This window comes from Diceros bicornis, chromosome 10 (assembly GCF_020826845.1).
Source record: "Diceros bicornis minor isolate mBicDic1 chromosome 10, mDicBic1.mat.cur, whole genome shotgun sequence".
Lineage (NCBI taxonomy): Eukaryota > Metazoa > Chordata > Mammalia > Perissodactyla > Rhinocerotidae > Diceros > Diceros bicornis.
The window spans coordinates 77,726,773-77,746,345 of NC_080749.1; the positions used below are offsets into that span (position 1 = coordinate 77,726,773).

Genomic DNA, 19,573 nt, shown 5'->3' on the forward strand with positions numbered 1-19,573 from the left:
TTCTCTGCCCCTTTGTCTCGGTCTTCTCCTTCTGGGACACCTATAACATGGATGTTAGTGCGCTTGAAGTTGTCCCAGAGGTCCCTTAGACTGTCCTCACTCTTTTTAATTCTTTTCTCTTTTACTTGTTCAGCTTGGGTAATTTCCTCTAGTCTTTCGTCCAGCTCGCAGATCCTTTCTTCTGTATCCTCTACTCTGCTTTTGAGTCCTTCTAGTGAATTTTTCATTTCCAGTATTGTATTCTTCATTCCTGATTGGTTCTTTTTTATATCTTCCATTTCTTTGTTGACATTCTCACTGGGTTCATCTATTCTTCTCCCCAGATCATTGAGCATCCTTAACACTCTTTGTTTGAACTCTCTATAGGGTAGGTTGCTCATTTCTGTTTCACTTAGTTCCTTTTCTGGGGTTTTGTCCTGTTCCCTTACTTGGAATGTATTCCTTTGCCTCCTCATTTTGCCTCTTTCCCTGTGCTTGTGTCTACATATTAGGTAGGTAAGCTACGTCTCCTGCTCTTGGATAGGTGACCTGATGTAAATGATGCCTTAGGAGGTCTGCAGTGTGCCTCTCTCAGTTCTCAATGTTCCAGGGGTGACCCCTATGTGGGCTACATGTGTCCTTCTGTTATGGCCTGTTTGCTCTCCCAGTAGGCGCCCAGGGAGGCTGAGTTATGCTCCTGGCCAGCTGTTGTAATGCTCAGCTGCATGTAGTTGTTGTGGGCCCTTCAGTCTCTTTATCAGGTGTGGGGAGCCCCAGCACAGTTGGCTGCAAGTTCTAATACCACATTTGTGTTGCAGTATTTCTTTTAAGTGAGTAGGCCCTCAGTGTGGCAGGTTGTTAGGCTCAGGGCCTTACAATTGCTATAAGCCTCCAGCCTTTAGGTCTCTTGTCAGCTCTCTGAGGATTGCAGCTGGGTGGGGCTGGCCTCAGGCACAGGAGCACCCAATTGTTTCAGGCTTTGGAAGGTGGGGCAAACCCCCATGTGGGTCTTTGAGAAGCACAAGTCTTCTGCAGCTGACAAGCCCTGCCACCCACAGGTCCACACACACAGTTAACACAGTCCTGCCCCGTGTGCATGCCCTGACCTCCCGAAGCAGACCCAGTCTCTCCACGGCGGGAGCCCCACATACTCCACCACCACCCCACACTATCCACCGGCTCCTTGTGCACACCCTGCCCCACTGAAGTCAGCTCAGCTGCCAGGCTGCAGAGAATCCAGTCACCAATCTTTGCAGGCCCACAAGTTGCCTGAGGGCTTGTTGTTGGGTGGGGCCAGTCTCTAGGGTGGGCTGCCTGCCCTGGCTGAGCTGGATTAAATCAATGCTCTAGCGGGTGGGGTAGACGCTGGGCTAGCAGGCCTCAGGGAAAACTCCAATGGCGTCTGTGTCAGCAGGCCCACACCAGGCCACAACAATGGCCGCTGCCCATGTCCCAATCCCTGGAGAGGTCTCACCTCTCACCGAGATGCACTCAGGGCCTATTAGGTGAGTCTCTTTTCACCAAAGCACTGTGCACCTTTCTTTCTGGTGATTTTAGGTTGCTTTCTGAAACAGGTGACTTTGCATGTGGGCCCTTTAAGAGCCAGTTTTAATTTCTTTGTGAGCCAGCTTTTCTGGAGGTACTCCCCGATGTTTTAGTAGCAGGCAAAGTCAGATATTCTGCCACTCGTCTCGATTGTGCTGGGTCCACAAAATGCCCACAGCGGGGGCACTCCCCGGCTCGGACCCCGCTCCTCCAGGGAGGCTGCGGACCTGTGGGCTGCTCCCAGGCAGCCGTCATGCGCTGCGGCTTGTGAAGGCGGCGTTTTTCCTCTCCAGAAGGGAGTTTCTGCCTCTTCTACCTCAATTAGGATTGTCCTTTGTTGCAGGAGTTCCTCTTATCCAGTTTTCAGTTCTGTCTCAGGGGTAATTTTTCCACCAGTAGTTGTAAATTGGCTGTGTCAGCGGGAGGAGGTGAGTTCAGAGTCTGCCTACGCCGCCATCTTGACTTCCTCCCCTATAGTTTTGTTTAAACTATTAATCCATCTGGAATTTTTTCTGGAATACAAAATAAGATAGTGCATTAATTATGCTTAATTCAACAAAGGTTTTTCTACTCAGATAACATTTCAGTGTGGATGTTCAGCAGGTGGACACCATAGAGTGACTCAGAGACTAAGCTTCCTTCCATCCTGTATTTCTACCCTCATCTACATAAGGAGTCGGCAAATTACTGCCCACAGGATACATCAATCCACTGCCTGTTTTTGTAAATAACATGGAACACAACCAAATCCATTCGTTTACATAGTGTCTATGACTGCTTTCCTGTAAAACAGCAGAGTTAAATAGTTGCAATAGAGACCTTATGACCCACAAAGCCTAAAATATTGACTATCTGGCCCTTTACAGAAAAAGTCTGCTGACTCCTGCTCTCAGAGTCTCAGAGTCCTTAGTTTCCACACGGCAGCTGCAGAGGAGAGATCATGTAGGAGATTTCCATGGGTGGAGACTGGAAGTGAAGCACAAAACTTTCATCTACATTCCACTGTCACATGGCCTCACCTAACTACACAGGAGGCTGGGAAATGTGAATTAGCTGTGCACCCAGGAGAGAACAGAAACCGATTTGTGGAATTATTAGCCATTCTCTGCCACAGTGTGCCCTGCAATTATTTGTTTCCTTCTTCCTCCCTATTTTTAATCAGAATAGCTAGATTATACTGCAGAAACAAACAACCTCTGAATCTCAGTGGCTGAGAACAATGAGGTTTACTTCTCACCCATCCTACATATCCCGTAAGGGGCAGCAGGTGTGGCACTGCTCATTGTCGTCATCATTCCAGTCCAACGAAGCGACCATGCCAGGCACCTTGCTGGCTGCAGTACTAGGGGGAAAAGAAAATGTGGTGATGCATGCACTAGCTCTTCACTTCCGCCCAGAACTGATACTCATCACTTCCATCCACTGTTCCTTGGCTGAAGCAAGTCGCAGGGCTACACTGTACTTCAATGGGGTGGGGAAGTGCAATCCTACCATATGCTTTAAAGGAAGCAGAGCTGGAGTATTTGTGAACAGCCCTAACGAATACCACACTCACACATTCATCTCCTCCCTGAGGGAGATCACCCAGATTCCACCCAGTCACTGCACCTAGTCAAAGGCAAGGATTTCTAGGTGACAGACCCTCCAGCAGCTTTGAATAGTGGTCTGGAGCCTAGCACCTAAAATCACTCTCTGTCCCCATCACTTGTTCAGATATTAACATTCTAATAGACACAACTGACCCTGGCCTAAAACAAGCCTCTGAGATCTGAGCTGCTTCCATGAAGGTGAACCCTCCTCTGAATGACCATGCCTAGAGAATCAAGACAATCTAGGGGGTGGAAAATAGGGAAAATGGCATTTTGCTGAAATCAATCCTGCAAGGAAAGAGTCAGCCTCGTTGAAGGATATGGCATTGCTCCTCCACACTTACAATTACGCCCACTGGATAAAGAGTGTAGATGACGATACGAAGGGAAGCAGCAGACACAGATTATAAATACTTACATGGAAATATTAGAATATATACACTGACATACTTTATTCATCCCTCAGAAAATGTTTCCTCTTATGATTCTTGTTTGTTTGCTTAAGAAAAGATCTTCACTTTTCTACTTAGCTTAGAAAATTGTAAAATAAGATTCACGGATTATAATCATAGAGAATCATTTTGAACAATAGAGTCATACTAGCTGTAGACAGATAACCTCCTGATCAAAATTTCAAACAATGTAATTTTTCAAATAAATTCTCAATGTCTGTTGCTAACTCCATTACATATTTTTTTATATTCTATTTCTTTGGATTTTTATATCCAAAGATGTATGTAATTATAGGAATGTAATTCATATGTTTTAAAAATCATTTATGCTTAACTCATCAAAATGCTGCTTTTTTAGTTATTTGATGTGCAAGAAGTTTTTACATACTTTTCAATAAGCATTTTAAACTCTCTCTCCCAGAAACACAAGTTTTCATTTTTTCCAGAGTAAATTAATTTGAACAGCAAAAGGTTTAAGTTTACTCTGAAACTACCTATAAAACTTTTTAAAGTATGATTTCTTTTGCGAGGTCCCTTAGCTAACTCTTGAAAGCTATAATTATTTTCTTTAGTTACTTTATAATTGTCTCTTCATGGACTAGGCCTCTAGTCCCAGCGGAGAACTAGTTTTAGTCTAGTTTGTGGTATAGTGGCTACCACTACACTCCTATTCTCCATTTGTTTCTTTTTTCTCGTCAGTTCAATGCTTTAACATTTTTGCTCTCAGAACACATACCAGTTATACTTATGCTACTACCTACTTACCAGGAAATAGCCCTCAAATGTAAAATGCCATGTATAGGCTTCTGAAAACTCTTTCTTCCCTCTGGTCATAGTCAGTTCTTGAAAGCATTTTTCTTTCAGACTTTACTAAACAAGCCGGATTTGGAGTCCTGGGAAGATTATGAAGTGGTAGAAGAAAGGAATGAAGACTGAGTTCAATGTTATTTCCAAAGCCCTTACTAAGAAAACAATAATTTATTATTTCTTTTTAAATTCTAATTACGAGGAGAAACCCCCAAAAACTTCAGTGAATGATATGGCCAGAGGACCTAAAAAGTGCATAAAACTCCAAGTCAAATTGTTGTTATTTTTTTCGTCTAAATTCAATAAGTGATCTGATGTTTATACTTGATATTTACCCCTATATGGCTTCTAGAAGCAAGTTTTCCTATGGGCAACATAAGTGGGGCCAGATTGTGTCCCTCTGTCGTTTATCCTCTCCTGCCTCAGTTTCTTTATCTGTAAAAGAGGTCAAAAATAGTACCTATTTGATAGGATTGTTTGAAAGATTAAATGAGTTAATACTCATAAAGCACTTAGAAATGTGCGTTAAATAACTTATATGATTCATACACCCACTCAGTGTAACAAGAGCCACCATCCCAAGTCCCATAAGAAAAGGAGTTCCTTTACTTTCAGCTCCTCGTCCTTATTAGGGCTGTGCTTCGTCAACAGGGCCACATTATGCTAGCAGATTTGAACTTTACCAGAAAGGTGTTTGTATTTTATTTAAAATTATGAATTCCTGAAGGTCGGATGATATACCATTCTGCTGTACACTCGGGCCCCTTGCGGTTCCGAGCGTGAGAGGCATAGCTAACTCTGGTCTGCATATTCGTAAGGCGCTTTGACATCCAAGGAGCCGCTGAGAAACAGTCATTGGCATTGAGGAAAAGGGAGGCTCAGTCACCGTTTTAAAAAAAATAAACTGAATTGGAGAGCTGCCTGCATTTCACTCTACCGCCTCTGGAAGAGGTGTGTTATCTAAAGTGCTTCCGTCATGAATAATGATTGAGAAACTGCCCTTGTTCTCCCGACTACTGTGCTCCCAGGCAGAAATCTACGGGCTGATGCCCACGGTGTCTCTCTGGAACTTGGCTGTCCCATGTTTAGAGCAACCCATCCTCCAGGAGCCCCGTGTGAACAGGCAGCGAAACGGGAGGGGAGGACAGCCCGGGCGAGCCGCGTTTCTAAGGTCGGATCCAACTCCGCCCCGGTTGTTTTCCCGCGCCGGGTTCTCCAGGTCCTCTCGGAAGCGGCTGTCTTTGTTTACATTCTGAGCTTGGCTCGGCGCCAGAAAGCATTACCGCCTTCTAAAAGCAGCAGCATCCTGCATTCGTAGACAGTGCTGGGGGAGCGAAGTTCCTTCTCCCGGGCGTGGGAGGCCGGCTCCCCTGCAACACGTGCGGGGTGTGACAGTCTTCCAAGAACAGGGGCGGTTTCAGCGAGGTGGACATTTGGGGCCAGGCGAGGAGGTTGGTGTGGGGCAAGCAAGCGAAGTGCGGAAGCTGTACGGGGATTCTTCTAGAAAGTGGGGTGGGAAAGGAGCTCGGGAGGGCGTGTGGAGGGAAGGGATCTGTGTCAGAACGTGCGTGTGAGCAGATACAAAACCCGAGAGGCGTGAGCAGCGCCGAGTGTGCGAGCGGGAGCGCGGGCGCCGGCCCGGGTGTGCGCCTGGTGAGTGACACGGGGGCGGGCTGGCCGGCCGGCCGCGGGGGGGGGGGCGGCGGGGGGCGGGAGTGTCCCTGCGAGGAGCGGCCGCCGGAGTTGTGTCAGCGAAGGAATCCAGCCCGGGCCGAGCCGGCTGCGCCCTCCGCGAGCGCCGGCAGCGCGGGCCCAGGCAGCGGCTCCGCTCGGCCCGCCCTCCGCGCCGCACGGGCCGCCACCGCCACCTCCCCGCGCGGCCGCGCTCGGCACAGAGGTAAGCCCGGGAGCCCTCCCGCCCGCCGGGACGGCGGCTCGGCGGGGCCCCGCGGCCCGCAGCCCGGCCGCCCGGCCCCGCCGCCCCCGGCCGCTGGGTGTGGCCCCGCTCGACGCCGGCGCGGGCTGGCGGCGCGGCCCGGACGCGGAGGTCGCCGTCCTTCCTTTCTCCGGCCAGCGGGCGGCGGGGGGAGGCGGCGCCGGGCGGGCGCACAGTGGGGCGCCCCGGGCCAGCGAGTGGCCGCCGCGCTCCGCCGGGGAGCCGCCCGCCCCGGATCTGAATCGGCCGCCGTGCTGCCGGCCGTCCCCGCGCGAGCGCCCCCTGCCACTCGCGGGGCGGAGGGTCCCACTCCGCCCGCCGCTCCAGCCGCGGGGCCGCCGCCTCCGCCGGACCATGCTGCCCTCGGTGGCGGCCGGCGGGAGCGGAGGCGGCGGCCCCCGGCCCGCGAACTGGGCGCGATTGCGCCGGGGGACGGGAGCAGACGCCGCGGGGACCCGGAGTCCGCAGGGGCGGCGCGGGCGCGGGCTCGGCCGCGGGCTGGAGCGCGGGACGGCGGGAGTGGCGGCGGCGCGGGGGCGGCTCCCGCTCCCGGCCCGCTCCACTTGCCGCGTCTCCGAGCTCGGCCCGCGCTCGCTCCCCCTGCTCGCTCGCCCTGTGGGGTGTTCAGAACCGCTGCAGACGAGGTGGTGGGGGGCTGAGACCGCCCCTGGACCGGGATGCGACCGGAGCCTCCCATCCTCGGAGGTGGAGGTTCCCAGTTCTTGGGGGGTGCTGTGCGTGTGTGTGAACTTCAGAGCCTCCAGTTCCCAGCGGCCGTGGGTTTAGCGGGTGTCAAGGTTTCAGAGACCTGACGCTGAAAAGATTCTTTCCGTACAGCCTTATCCTTTGAGCGTTTTACAGGATCCGTAGCTGGAGAGCTAGTGAAAAACCTTGAACTTCAAACACAGCCTCTTTCTTTACATAAAATGTTATGTGTAATATTTTTCACTTGCTTATTTAAAAAAAAATTTTAATGTTGTATTAGAAACTTTTATCAGTTCTCTCACAAGTAAGAAAAAAACAACTGAAATTTTAGAACCTATGCAGAGGAAGAAGCTTTATGCCGGTATTTGAAAGAGTAAGGTCGTGTGACCTTTATGACATCGTTTTAGTTTGTCTTAGAGGAGCGATTGGTTGCCATTCTGATTGATTTTGTTTTCTAGAGATTAAGCAGATGTGCAATATGGCAGGGAAAAGAAGGGACAGGAAGTCAGAAATTGCTTCATTCTAAAAGAAAAAAAAGAGACAGAATATTCAAGTAACGAATCCAATTATTTTGAAAGATACACTGAAAATAAAGACTAAAGTTGCCTTCTGGATAAAGTGTGTCATTGGCCTTATAAAATTGTGTCACTTAACCAGAAAGCAGTGTGTTGTGCGAATGGGGACAATTTTATCAAGTAAATGTAGCATTTAAAAATACCCGTATGATGATATTTGTTGGAACTCTGGGGAAAAATCAACTTTGGGAATGATTTTCTTTTTGGACGAGGCAAATACTGCTGCAGTCTCTAATTAGAGTTTTGGATTAAACTCATGCTTTGTTAAAATCTATTTTATGGAGGAGCAGAACAAAAAATATGTCAGTTTCTGTTTCTTTGTGGCTTTAAACACACACACACAGACACACAAACTAGACTAGCCCCAAAGAATAATTTGCATAAAAATACAATCACTTGAATGCAGAGACTATTTAAGAGGATAGTAAAAACTCAACATCTGGGAAAGGAGTATATTAATTGGCAATTTTCTCTCTTTAATTCCTGCCTCTGAAAATATTAGATGATTTTCTAGGCATCAACTTAGTTTAATGTACTTACTTAGGCAAAATGATCAAGACTCCTTTTGTATTCATTTTGTTTTGGGGAGCCCCTAGTGAAAGTCATCAGTTGATCTGTTCTGTGCTGCAATGATTTTCCGGTGGCCATTGTGGGGTTAGGTATCAGTGGGCTTCTGAAGCTGCCCCACCACCTCTGTGAGATCAGGGAAGAAAATGCTTAGGCCACACCGTTGCAGTCTTTGAAGTGCTGCCAGTTGGAAGTATCTCGTAGATCCATTTTGCCATGCAAATAGAAATACTTTCCGTCAGAAGTTAAGCTTTAGAAATATCTCATTTTGGGTTCTAAGTTTTATCAGTTTCTCAGTCTCTAATCGTGGAATTGTGCTGTCATTAACCATGAATATTCATTTATGGCTTATGTGTTGAAGGCGCCTAGGTGGTCTTCATTCTCTTACCTTTACACAGTTTTCGTCAGCATCTTATGAGGTGAGCCAGGACAAGGACTTTGGGTTGCAGTTTGATGCAATGGAAGAAGTGGAGGTTGCTCATGGCAAGATCTAAGTTTCTCCCACCTGTCTCTCCATATGATGCGAGTGGAGTGGGTTTCGTATGCGTTAGACAGATACTGCTTACTCACCGCCCCCTAGTCCTTTCTCTGTAGACCCTTTACTGTTATTTGACTGTGATAGTTGAATCATGTGGCTTTTATAATTTTTGTACACAGAACAGTGGCTTTTACAAGCATGACACAGGACATGAGGGCAGATACATAAAATGGACCGTTGTAAGTGATGGAGTCTGTTTATTGATCTCTGAATGATTGTGCATAATTCAGCTAATCAATTCATGCCACCACTGTTGTGTCTTCGAGTGTAATCACACAATTAAAACATGATTTTCATGATACAAGCAGTTAAAAACCCAGTATACATAATTATAGAAGAAAAACAACCTTTCTTTTCCTTCCCTCTTTTGAAGTAGTCTGCTGTGAAGGTGTTATTTCCTTGACACATCAAAATGGCTCATTTGGAATTGTGATGTTTGCTATGTAAATAGGCCATATGTTGAATTTCTATAGAAGTTTATTCCTTCACTGTTGTGATAATGGGTAGGAGGCCCTAAGTACCATAGCTAAGAAAAATAATCTGTGAAGTTATATTTCTCTCTACTATGTATATCATTTCCATTATTGTTGTTTAATAGCTAGTATTTTTATTTTCTAGTAAAAGATTCTTAAATGTGATGGTGTTATCTATCCTTTATCGTACAAAGCTTTATCTCTGGGACTGACACCATCTCCATTTCCATTTATGCGCCTATTTCATGGGCTTTTCATGGTGGATGTCCTGCTGACATGCTAAAGGCTGTATGCCTAACGGACTTTTCATAGTCTCTGCTAAACCTGTTCCTTTCATAGTGAAGACTTTCCTTTTCTTGATACTGTTGGTGTTCTCTTCATCACCCAGGCTTGAGACTTAGGGACCATCTGACTCTTCTCTCTTGATCCCCCAGTAAAAATAAGCATCAAGTCCTGTTAACTCTTCCTTTGTAACAGTTTCTCCGAGCTGGCCCCACATGTTCTCTTCATTTCCCACTCTCCCCTCAATGGCCCAGGCCCTCAGCCGTCACTGCTCTAGGGTGATTATAGTTGTCGACATCCTGGTCTCTCTGTCATTCAGTATGCCCCATTCTGCGCACTTCTGCCACCTCCACCTTCCTAAGACTCTTCTCCGAGGGTTATCTCATGGGAAGGCTGTGTTGAACTCAGGTTGATCTGATCCTAAAGGTATCACTCTATCCACTAGTTCACATACTTTGCATGCCTCCTGCCCAGTTGCCTTTGGCATAAAGGCTAACCTCTCAGCCTGGTTTTAATGTACCTCACAGTCTTGCCCAAATTTAACTTACCAGCTTTGTTTTCTGTTTCTTTCCAATATGAACCTTCTGTTCCTACTGATTGGATCTCACTGCCCTTCCAAGATGACTTTGTACTCTTTTGTTCATGCTCTGCCTTTTAGAAGGGCTTTTCCTTGCCGTCTGCCCTAACCACCATCTCCAAGTTCAAGTCGCCTGTTCTGATCTTGTTTCTCTCACTGGTTTCTTCCTCCTCTGCCCTTTTGTCTGCATCCTTCCTTCAGACCATCAAACACTCTCTGACACCAGCCTATGCTTAATCCTTGCTTTCCCAGCTGGATTACGAGTCCTCCAGGGCAGTGGTGTACCTTGTGTTCTATCTTTGAACCATCAACAGGCCCTTGGGCAGAGCAGGCACTTGATAAGTATACCTGTAGAGTCGATAAACCAGAGGGTGAATTTTTTTAAATGATGGGCTTTGATACTGCCTGTGTACCGCTCACCCTTGTGTCCCCAGAGCCTAGCTTGCAGCCTGACATCTAGTCCTGACCTCTGTAAATATTTGTTAACATAGAAATTAATGTTGACATTGGATAAAAGGGACAGGTGTTGGAAGGAGGCATCTATCAAGGAGTTTTTTTCCCGTTTTTCTTCAGTGGTTCTCTAATCGGCCTCTCCATTCATCAGCTGTGAGGATTCTGAGGCCTCACACTTTCCGGAGCTGAAATGATGCTGGAGGCTGACAGTTGTGAGTTGGAATTAAGGAGGCTGTCGTTATTCTCGGGTGGAGTGATGGATCCCAGTAGTGAGCAAAAATAGAAGCATTCAGGCTTTATGTCAGTATTTTATACATGAAACAATTAGGGTAGAGTTCTCAGTTATGTGAAAGTTCAGCTAATTGGCCCTAAAATCCCAGACTGTATTGTAAGGCTGCCCAACATTTTCATGTAAAAGCTTCTTTGTAGGGGCTGGCCCAACTGGACGCTGACCTGTGCACCACTATCAAGCCGTGCTGTGGCAGGCGTCCCACATATAAAGTAGAGGAAGGTGGGATGTTAGCCCAGCACCAATCTTCCTCAGCAAAAAGAGGAGGACTGGCAACAGATGTTAGCTCAGGGCTAATCTTCCTCACACACACACACAAAAAGCTTCTTTGTAAGTAAAAAAAAGTCATCTGGGAGTGAAAGGTGAGGTAGGGAAGAGTTGCCACGCCCATCAGATTGTATTTGGGACAGAATTCAGTTCATTAAACTTTGAATAAGACTTGCTTTGCACAGGCGGTGTTTTTGCCGGGAAGGAATTTATAGCCTAGCTGGAGAAATAACACATGTATCCCAGGAACAAAGGTCTAAGAGAGCTCGGAAGGGAAAATGTCCTTCTGCTGGAGGGTAGTGGGGTCTTCCTAAAGGGACAGTTGTTTGAGCTGATTATTGAGAGGATTTGGGTAAGATTTCACTGGCTGTTATTGGGAATGCAGAGGTGGGGGAAGGGTGGCGGGGTCCGGGGGAGTGCAGGGCAGGCTTTCCAGGGTTTCTGACTCTCATCAGTACCCTGTTACACTACCCCTGCTCCTCGGCTGAACCCCGGCTAGGGCTCTCCTGGGCATTGGTGCTCTGCAGTGTTCCATAGTGAAACTTACAAGATACACACATTCCTGCAATACTTACTTTTGGTGCGAAGTGCAGAAATGACCATGACATAAGGCACAAAATAAATCTTGTAAGTAGTAAAACCATTGCATTCCTGGGTAGCATCCAGCTTGCTTAGAATGCTCAAAAAGGCCTCCCGCATTATGGAAACACCACTGAAGGTTGAAACTTTCTTAGTAATGTTAATAGGGAGAGGTCAGGTAGCCAGCCATCTGTGGGATGCTGCACCCAGCAGAGCTCAATAAACAACACACTGTAGAACCCTAGTTATCATTCTGTAGAACTGCCCCCATGGCCTATAAAACTAGGACTGATGGGTGTGAGTTTCAGAAAGACTGATTGGGGGTCAGTATAAGGAAGGTGGTCCTATTATGGATTGTACTATTTCATGAGATGGTGAGCCCCCCATGACTAAACGTATTCAGGCGTAGGCTATACCAGGCAATGTCTCATTTAAATATCTGCATTATCTCCTTTCTTCCTCAAAACGGTGCTGTGACATACATGCTCTTATTGCCCTCATTTTACTGAAGAGCAGTGCTGAAACCTAGAAAGGTTGAGTAGCCAGTGAGTTGTAGAGCAGGTGTCAAATGCAGGCAGTTTGGGGGCAGAGACTGGATATGCACTGTTGTGAAGAAAGGATACAAACATCTGATGCCCACTGGGATTTTTAAGGGCTCTTCCTGATGCTAGGATGGATTCTTTATTCCCCTTAGGGATCAAGATGCTAATTGTTGGAAAGCACTAATTCATTATCAGCAGGGCTCAATTCCTAGAAGTTCAGTACAAAATGAATACTATTATCCTCATTATCATGATAGTTATCACTTATTTATCATCTCATTTAAACCTCGAAGTGATCTTGCAAGGTAGGGATCATGTACCCTTTTAAGAAGGGAATAGTGGGGTCGGCCCGGTGGCGTAATGGTTAAGTTTGTGGGCTGCGATTCAGCTGCCGGGGGTTTACGGTTCGGATCCCAGGCGCGGACCCACACACCACTCATCAAGCCGTGCTGTGGTGGTGTCCCACATATCAAATAGAGGAAGGTGGGCACAGCTGTTAGCTCAGGGACAATCTTCCTCAAGCAAAAAGAGGAGGATTGGCAACAGATGTTAGCTCAGGGCCAATCTTCTTCACCAAAGAAAAAGGGGGTGGGGATAGTGAAGCTCAGGGAAGTTACATAACTTGATGGAGTCTGCAGAGTTGATAAGTGGTAGATGAATCTGTTTGGTGTCTGACGCCCTAAGCCCCGACTTTTTTCTTACACCGCCCTGTGAGGTAATGCCTGGTGATACTGAAAATATTCACCTATCAGTTCAGCCCCGATACCGACCAGTCAGAGAGGCCATTAGCTATAAACAACCCTGCAGCTCTCCTGGGTGATCACTTCCCCTGAGGTGAGGTTAGGTGAAGTCCAGAGGAGTGTGAACGGCTTGGTGATATAGCGACACTGCAGATCTAGAGCTCCAGAAAATGGGTGACTTCCTGTGTTCAACATTTATCCGATTTTATATATGATACGTAGTACTATAAAGAAAAAAAGCCTTCATGTATAATTATATTTTGTTTGTATTTCTAAATAAGGAAAAATAGTTTTGTGATGGTGGTGTTGTGTCTTCCTTATAAATGGTGGGATCTTCCTCCCACTCCTTTGCTTCCCTTCACTCTCTTTCATCTGAGGCTGATATTTCTGGAGGCCACCCCCTCTTGCTTCCTTAGCGACCCTGCTCCATTATCTCTCTTTTCTTCAGGGTCTCAACCTGCCTTTTCTTTAAGTGCATAAGCATGTGTGTTATCTCTTATAAAAACGGAATATGAGACACAAGACAAACAAGATCCCCGTGGCCTCCCCCCTCTCCGTCTGGTTATGTCCATCTCATTCCTGGTCTTAGAAGGCAGCTCCTTGAAGGACAGGTCCTCATACGGTACCTGAACCTCCCACCTACCCTCCTCTCCAACCCTCTACAGTCCTGTCCTCTTTTAATGGCCACCTCTGTCCTTCAGACCACCAGATCCATTGTCCGGGATTCTCTTCTGATTCTTGACTGTGTGGGGCACTTGGTGTGACTGATGATCACTCTCCGCTCCATGAAGCTTGGCCCCCTGTTTCCTGAGCCCTTCCCTGCTCCTGATTGTTTTCCTGCCCCGCCTGCTCTGTGTTATACTTCTCTGCACGTTCCTCTCCTCCTCCCAGACCTCAGCATCTTCCAGAGTTCACCGTGAACTTGAACCCACTTCTCACTCTTCTCATTTGCCGTGGGGCAGATCACCTGTTTTCTTCTGCTACCACCTGTATGTCATTGATTCCTAAATCTGCAACTCCTTGAGCCCTTGCCTGACATATGTTCCAGGTATCTTAAACTCAGCGAGCTCAAAACTCCACTTCCACATCCAGCATATTCCTTCCATGTTCTCTGTCTCAATTAATGAATCCTACTCACCAAGTTTAAACTCTGGGAGTTGTTCTAGATTCCTCTCTCTTCCTCAGCCCCTGCATTTCTCTGATCACCAGGCCCTGTAGAAACTGTCTTCTCACACTCTCTTGAGTCTGCCCTCTCCATTGCTGCCCTGCTTCAGGCCCTCAGCCTTCTCTTGAGGATTACTGCAGTAGCCTCGTGACTGGTCTCTCTGCCTTCTGCCTGGCCTGCCTCCAATCCGTTCCCCACACTGCTGCCTTTCTAAAAGGCAAATTTGATCACGATTGCTGCTTAAAATCTCTCAGCAGAGCCACTGCTCCTCCAGGATAAAATCTAAGCTCCCTAGCATGGCACAAAAGCTCCTTTGTGATCTGGGCTCTTCCTTCGAGTGTGATCCAAGTCTTCTCTGGGAGAAGGTCCTGGGCTCCGCTGTCTCCCTCTACCCATAGCATCCCTACTAAAGGAAATGAATGGTTATAGAAACAAAATGAGAGGAAGGCTGGGAACAGAGAAGAGATTATGGAACTGTGCTGTCTAGTACCATAGCCTCTAGTTGCAAATGGCTACTAAACACTTGAAATATGGCTAGTCCAAACTGAGATGTGCTGGAAGTGTAAAATACATGCAGAGTCAGAGACTTTATATGAAAAAAGAATGTAAAATATCTCATTAACAAATTTTAATATCAAGTACATGTTGAAACAGTAATATTTTGGCAATAGTGGGTTAAATAAAATATATTATTAAAATTAATTTCACATGTTTCTTTTTACTTTTTTTTTAACGTGGCTCCTAGAAATTTTTAAATACCTGTGTGGCTCGCGTTATAGTTCTACTGGATAGCATTGTTAGAGAACATCTCGTTCCCAGGAGATGATCCTATAGGAGCCCATGGCTTTTTGAATGATAAAGTCAGCCCTACAGGGAGAGAGAAGCAGCAATTGCTCAGTTTCTTAAATCCAGAGGTATAAAGTGCTTTAGATAAGATTCAGAATCAGAGAAACAGATTGTGAAAACTGCAGCCAGGAGTCACACGAACAGTGCACAGAGCTGAAGTCGCAATGAAAGTACATCTGTCTCCCCAGGCCCACCCCATCACTGCCAGGAGTGGGAAGCGGGGATACTCGCTCGTGTGGTCGAGGGAGGATTTGAGATAGACAGGAGGGACAAGGGAAGGAAAAGTGGAGTCACATTCCTGGAGGCTTGCTACGTGTGAGGTAGGTGGAACACTGAGAGCCACGTCTGGGTCTCTGAGACCCCCTCCTACCACTGATCCTTCCCAGTGGCCTCGCTGCAGCTCCCCCACTGTCTGGCTCTAGGATCCTGAGAGAGTTAATGAATCAATGGGTCTTGAGCCTCAAGAACATGCACTTCCTAGTCATTGTGCATCAAACCAATGGCCTGTCAAACAATTGGTAAGTGCTCTACAGGAGTTAATTATGCCTTAAGACGCTGAGGGTAGCAACCTTGGATCAGGTGACCCACAAGGCTTTGAGGGAAGGGCATATAGGGTCTCAGAAAGACCCAGAAGACGGTGTGTTGTGTCCTAGGAGATATGGAGAGCCTTCTGTCTTCACAGAAGAAAGGCCAACTGGTGAAAGGAAACCAGAGCTTATCGTGGGAGCAGGAGGGAGCAACCTGGAGGAGGGGAGGAAACCATGGCTTGAGAGAAGAGGTCCTCAGGACGGGCTTCCGGTGCAGTCTGATGGGCAGCGTGACTCTGTGGTCTTTCCTAGCGGTTTGCATGCTGTGTTCTGCTGAGCCCTTCGGGTCTGAGAATAGTCCCCCTGAGCGATTGTTTTTATCTGCTTTACATATTAGTCATTTGTATAAGATTCTGTTGAGGGGAAAGTTTCTTGTGCTAAAAATTTGAAAGTCATACATCTATAGAATATGGCCTGAGAGGAGTGGTGACCACCCTGGTGCGGTTATTTCTCCCCCATTTGCAGGATGTGGGACCAGTGTCGGCCCTTTGCAGGAGGATTGGCTCCCTTGCATCTGTGCCTCAGTGACCCTCCGTCAGACTGACCATGCGTTTCCCTTCCCCGGGCAGTTTACCCAGGAAGCCGTAACTCAGCCTCATTCTTGGGTAACCGGGTTTTCACTTTGTGCCCCAGGTTCCACTTTGTCTCCCACATTCCCAAGAGCCTGCTTTGAGTTCTTGTGTAGGAATCCCAAATTGCCTTGAGTAAGGGTCCCATCGTGTATCTTCAAGCCTTCTTGGGATGGTAGTCTTGCCTCTGAGCTACAAGCCCTGGGATGAGTCCCTGCTGCTCCCTTCCAGGCCTCTTCAATACTGACAGCTCCAAGCAATGGGAAGGAAGCTCAGATAGTTTAGTAGGTATTTGTGGATTGAATATCTTGCCTGGCTACTGGCTGTTCCCTGGTTCCAGACCCCTGACACCAAACGTTGCTTGCTAGTTGGCTGCCCCACTGGTCTCTGAGTCCCGTTTGTACCATATGTGCGACTTGGGAGGAGAAGGGGAAGGCAAGTATAGGGCTGATTTTCCTAAGTGATCATACCTCCGTTTCTTTGTTTCCAGTGGGAAGGCTGGTCTTAAGTGTGGATGAGAAAGGTGCTGCCTTTATGGTGTGATTTCAGAATCCATACCTCTCAAAAGGGCTCTTCAAATATCAGCAGTGTCTCTCTCCTGCTCTCTAATATTCGAAAGCCTATGTTATAAAAGCTCTGTTCCCTTTCCTCAGACCAGTATGGTTTAGAAGAAAAAGAGGACATGCTTTGGTGCTGGAAAGACCTGGTTTTGACTCATGTAATTGGCTGGCTATATGAACGTGAGCAAATTATTTAATCTTCCTGAACGTCAGTTTTCTCACGTATGAAGTGAAATTAATAATACCTACTTGTTTTGTTATGATTTTGCTATGCGTAAATAAGACAGGATATGAAGTGTCCAGCACCAGGGCCTACTGCAAATTCTATGGAAGTGCTAACTTAAACTTAACAGACTTGTGCTCCTAACAGTGAATCATGTTAGAGACCCTTCTCTAAGACTGATAAGAAGATAAGAAATCTGGGGTAGGGGGCCCAGATTTCACCTATCCAGGGGCACAAAAGGACCAGAAGAAAGTTGCCTTCACATTTTGCTTATGGCCAGTCCTGCCTAATGGTTTGCATTTGTGAAAATATCCATCTGGGATTATGAGTACAGCATGAAGCCATGGAAGAAAGGCATGTTTACATCCTCTGCCAGGGTAAAATAAGAATAAACAAAGGAAGTTTTTGAATCTCTGAATAGTCAGGTGCACGGCCATCAAAATAAACATTTATTTCTGTTCTTTGCTGATAAATTACAAATAAAGGAAGCCACTAAAATACCCTGAAAAGGAAGATTCATATACAAATTAGACACTGGGGACAAATTTCACACTTATTTTGTTGGAGCCATTCTTCCCTTAACTGTGGGTGTTTGGGTAGTTCTTTTTTGTAGCCTTTGTTGCTTGCAAGAAGGAGGAAAACGCTTTAGTATACTGAGGAAAGAATGGTTTTGATTGGAGGCAATATTGTTCTCACTGTGGGCCGACTTTCATATACTACAGTGATTGCTAATACATAACCGAGAAAACCCGTTCACTGGAGTGCCATACACAGCGGTGAGATCGTCTGAGCTGACAGACTGCCACATCTGAGTGACGAGGGTTTGTTATAGGAACATGGGCAGTCCTATAATTTTTAAAGGGGAAAATGGAGGATGTTATGCTGGCTACTGTGACTGCTGATGTCTTGATCTAGACGGTCTTTGTCCTTTCTCATTTATTTCCCCTGTGAAGCCTGAATGGTGGACTGGGCTCAGTGTGCATTAGGCTTCCAGTGACTTCCCTGGCTCTTGATGGAATTGATCATCCCACTGTGATACCATAGCCTCAGTATAGTGTCATATTAAAATTGTGAACACTCAAGGAGAATATGTAAATCTGCTGCCTCAAAAATTAAAAATAAAAGCATTAAAATGTTATTTAGTGCTGGTTTGTGGTGTTGAATATATAAACTTATTTATTGTTCTGGTAGTCCCAGAGCAAGAACTGTTTCAGCTGCAATGGAGGATATCAGCTTAGGTTGCCATGACAACGTTATTTTATAACTTCCAAACTTTGGTGGATTTTCACCTTCTGGACTCTTATGGATTGCATTTAAAATTTATAGTTATTTCTCATTTAGTAAGATGAGGCATATTTAGACATTGCTTACATAAATGCACTAGGAGTATCTTCATGAAAGGTACTGATATGAAATTAGAGCGTCGAATGTGGGCGTTGGAAAGGGGCTGGTGGATCCTGTGGTCTAACATCCCCCGAATGCAGGAATCCTTTCTACAGTATCCTGGTCCAGTATCCTGGTCAGACGGCTGCCATTTGAACTCAGACAGGAATGAGGAGTTAACAGTTTTGTGGTGCCGAGGAGTTCTGCTGACAGTCATCTGTGATGCTCCTAGATCTTAAGCCTCTTTAGATTTGGACCTTGTCTCATTTGTGGTTGTAACCAGTACTCGTTATCAAGCACAGGTGGACAGAAACACGGACATCTGCTTCCCCGCAGCCTCCCCATTGGTCTTGCATTGCCTTTGGAGTGCCACAGCATAGACGGTCACCTTCTGTGTGTGGGAGCTCTTCAAAGGCTTGACCATGGCTATTGTGTCTCCTCCTCCAAGTCTGCTCTTTTCAGGGTGATGGGTCCCAGTTCTTTCGACTGAGCTTTCCCATCCTGTTAACACTCTGGGCCCCAGTCACTCTGCCCGTGTCACTTTACAAGTGATATCTGGAACTCAACACCCTACTCCTGAGCTCTCTGAGCCCTAGAAAACACGGGGCCGCTGATCACTCCCTAGTTCAGGCACCTTGTATTTATCTAATCAGATATTGTGTGGGCCTCCGTTTTAAATCAGGGGCAGCAAGTTGCTCGTTTATATCCAAAGTGGAATAAAACTCCAAGTCCTTTTCTTCACAGCTGCTACAAAGCCTGGTCTCCCTTCTGTCCTCCCTTACATTTACCCTCGTTACATTTTCTCTCTTTCTGTCAAATCATTTTTCCTCTCTATCCAGACATTTTTGAATTCTAATTTTTTTAATTCAATCTATTATTGATACTTCTTTCCCTTGTTTATCAGTTACACATTTGAGAATGGTACTTTCTCTGTTGTTGATAAAATGTCAACCAAGACAGGCCAAAGATAGAGCCTGTGACTTTCTACAAGATGCTTCTTGACATCATTATGCAAATTTTGTTAGTTGTTGTTGTTGTTTTAACTAGTTTGATCATCTTTCACTTGTGTTTACTTTCTTGCCAGGAAAGACTGAGTCAAATGCCTTAGTAATGGTGTTGTTTTTGATCCACTTATTGCATAGAACCTCTATTATGAAGTGTAACAAGATTAATTTGGACTAACTTTTGGATTGCGTTAATTTTTCTTTTGAGAAATTTACTAAAGAGCATTTCTAAATAACCTTATTTTTAATTTGTTTTAAAATAAAATAACAATTTTGTAAAATAAATTCATGCCTCACCTATAATTTCAACTCCTATGAACTCGTTTGGTTCAGAGGAATTG

At 46.2% G+C, this 19,573-nt stretch overlaps 1 protein-coding gene across 5 annotated transcripts in view; it reads left to right on the forward strand.

Moving 5' to 3' along the window:
* Positions 1-5,421: 5,421 nt before the first annotated feature.
* The window catches only part of SPATS2L (spermatogenesis associated serine rich 2 like), a 166,999-nt gene continuing 152,847 nt past the window's right edge, over positions 5,422-19,573 (forward strand). The window contains exon 1 of one of the 5 annotated variants that reach the window (XM_058549526.1): positions 5,422-5,543. In XM_058549526.1, the coding sequence (XP_058405509.1) occupies positions 5,454-5,543 (90 nt within the window). In that variant the 5' untranslated portion in view covers positions 5,422-5,453. Of the gene's footprint in view, positions 5,544-5,667; positions 5,824-5,947; positions 6,026-6,182; positions 6,270-19,573 lie in introns of those variants that run through there. The other 4 variants (XM_058549530.1, XM_058549531.1, XM_058549532.1 and 1 more) reach the window with 4 other exon arrangements.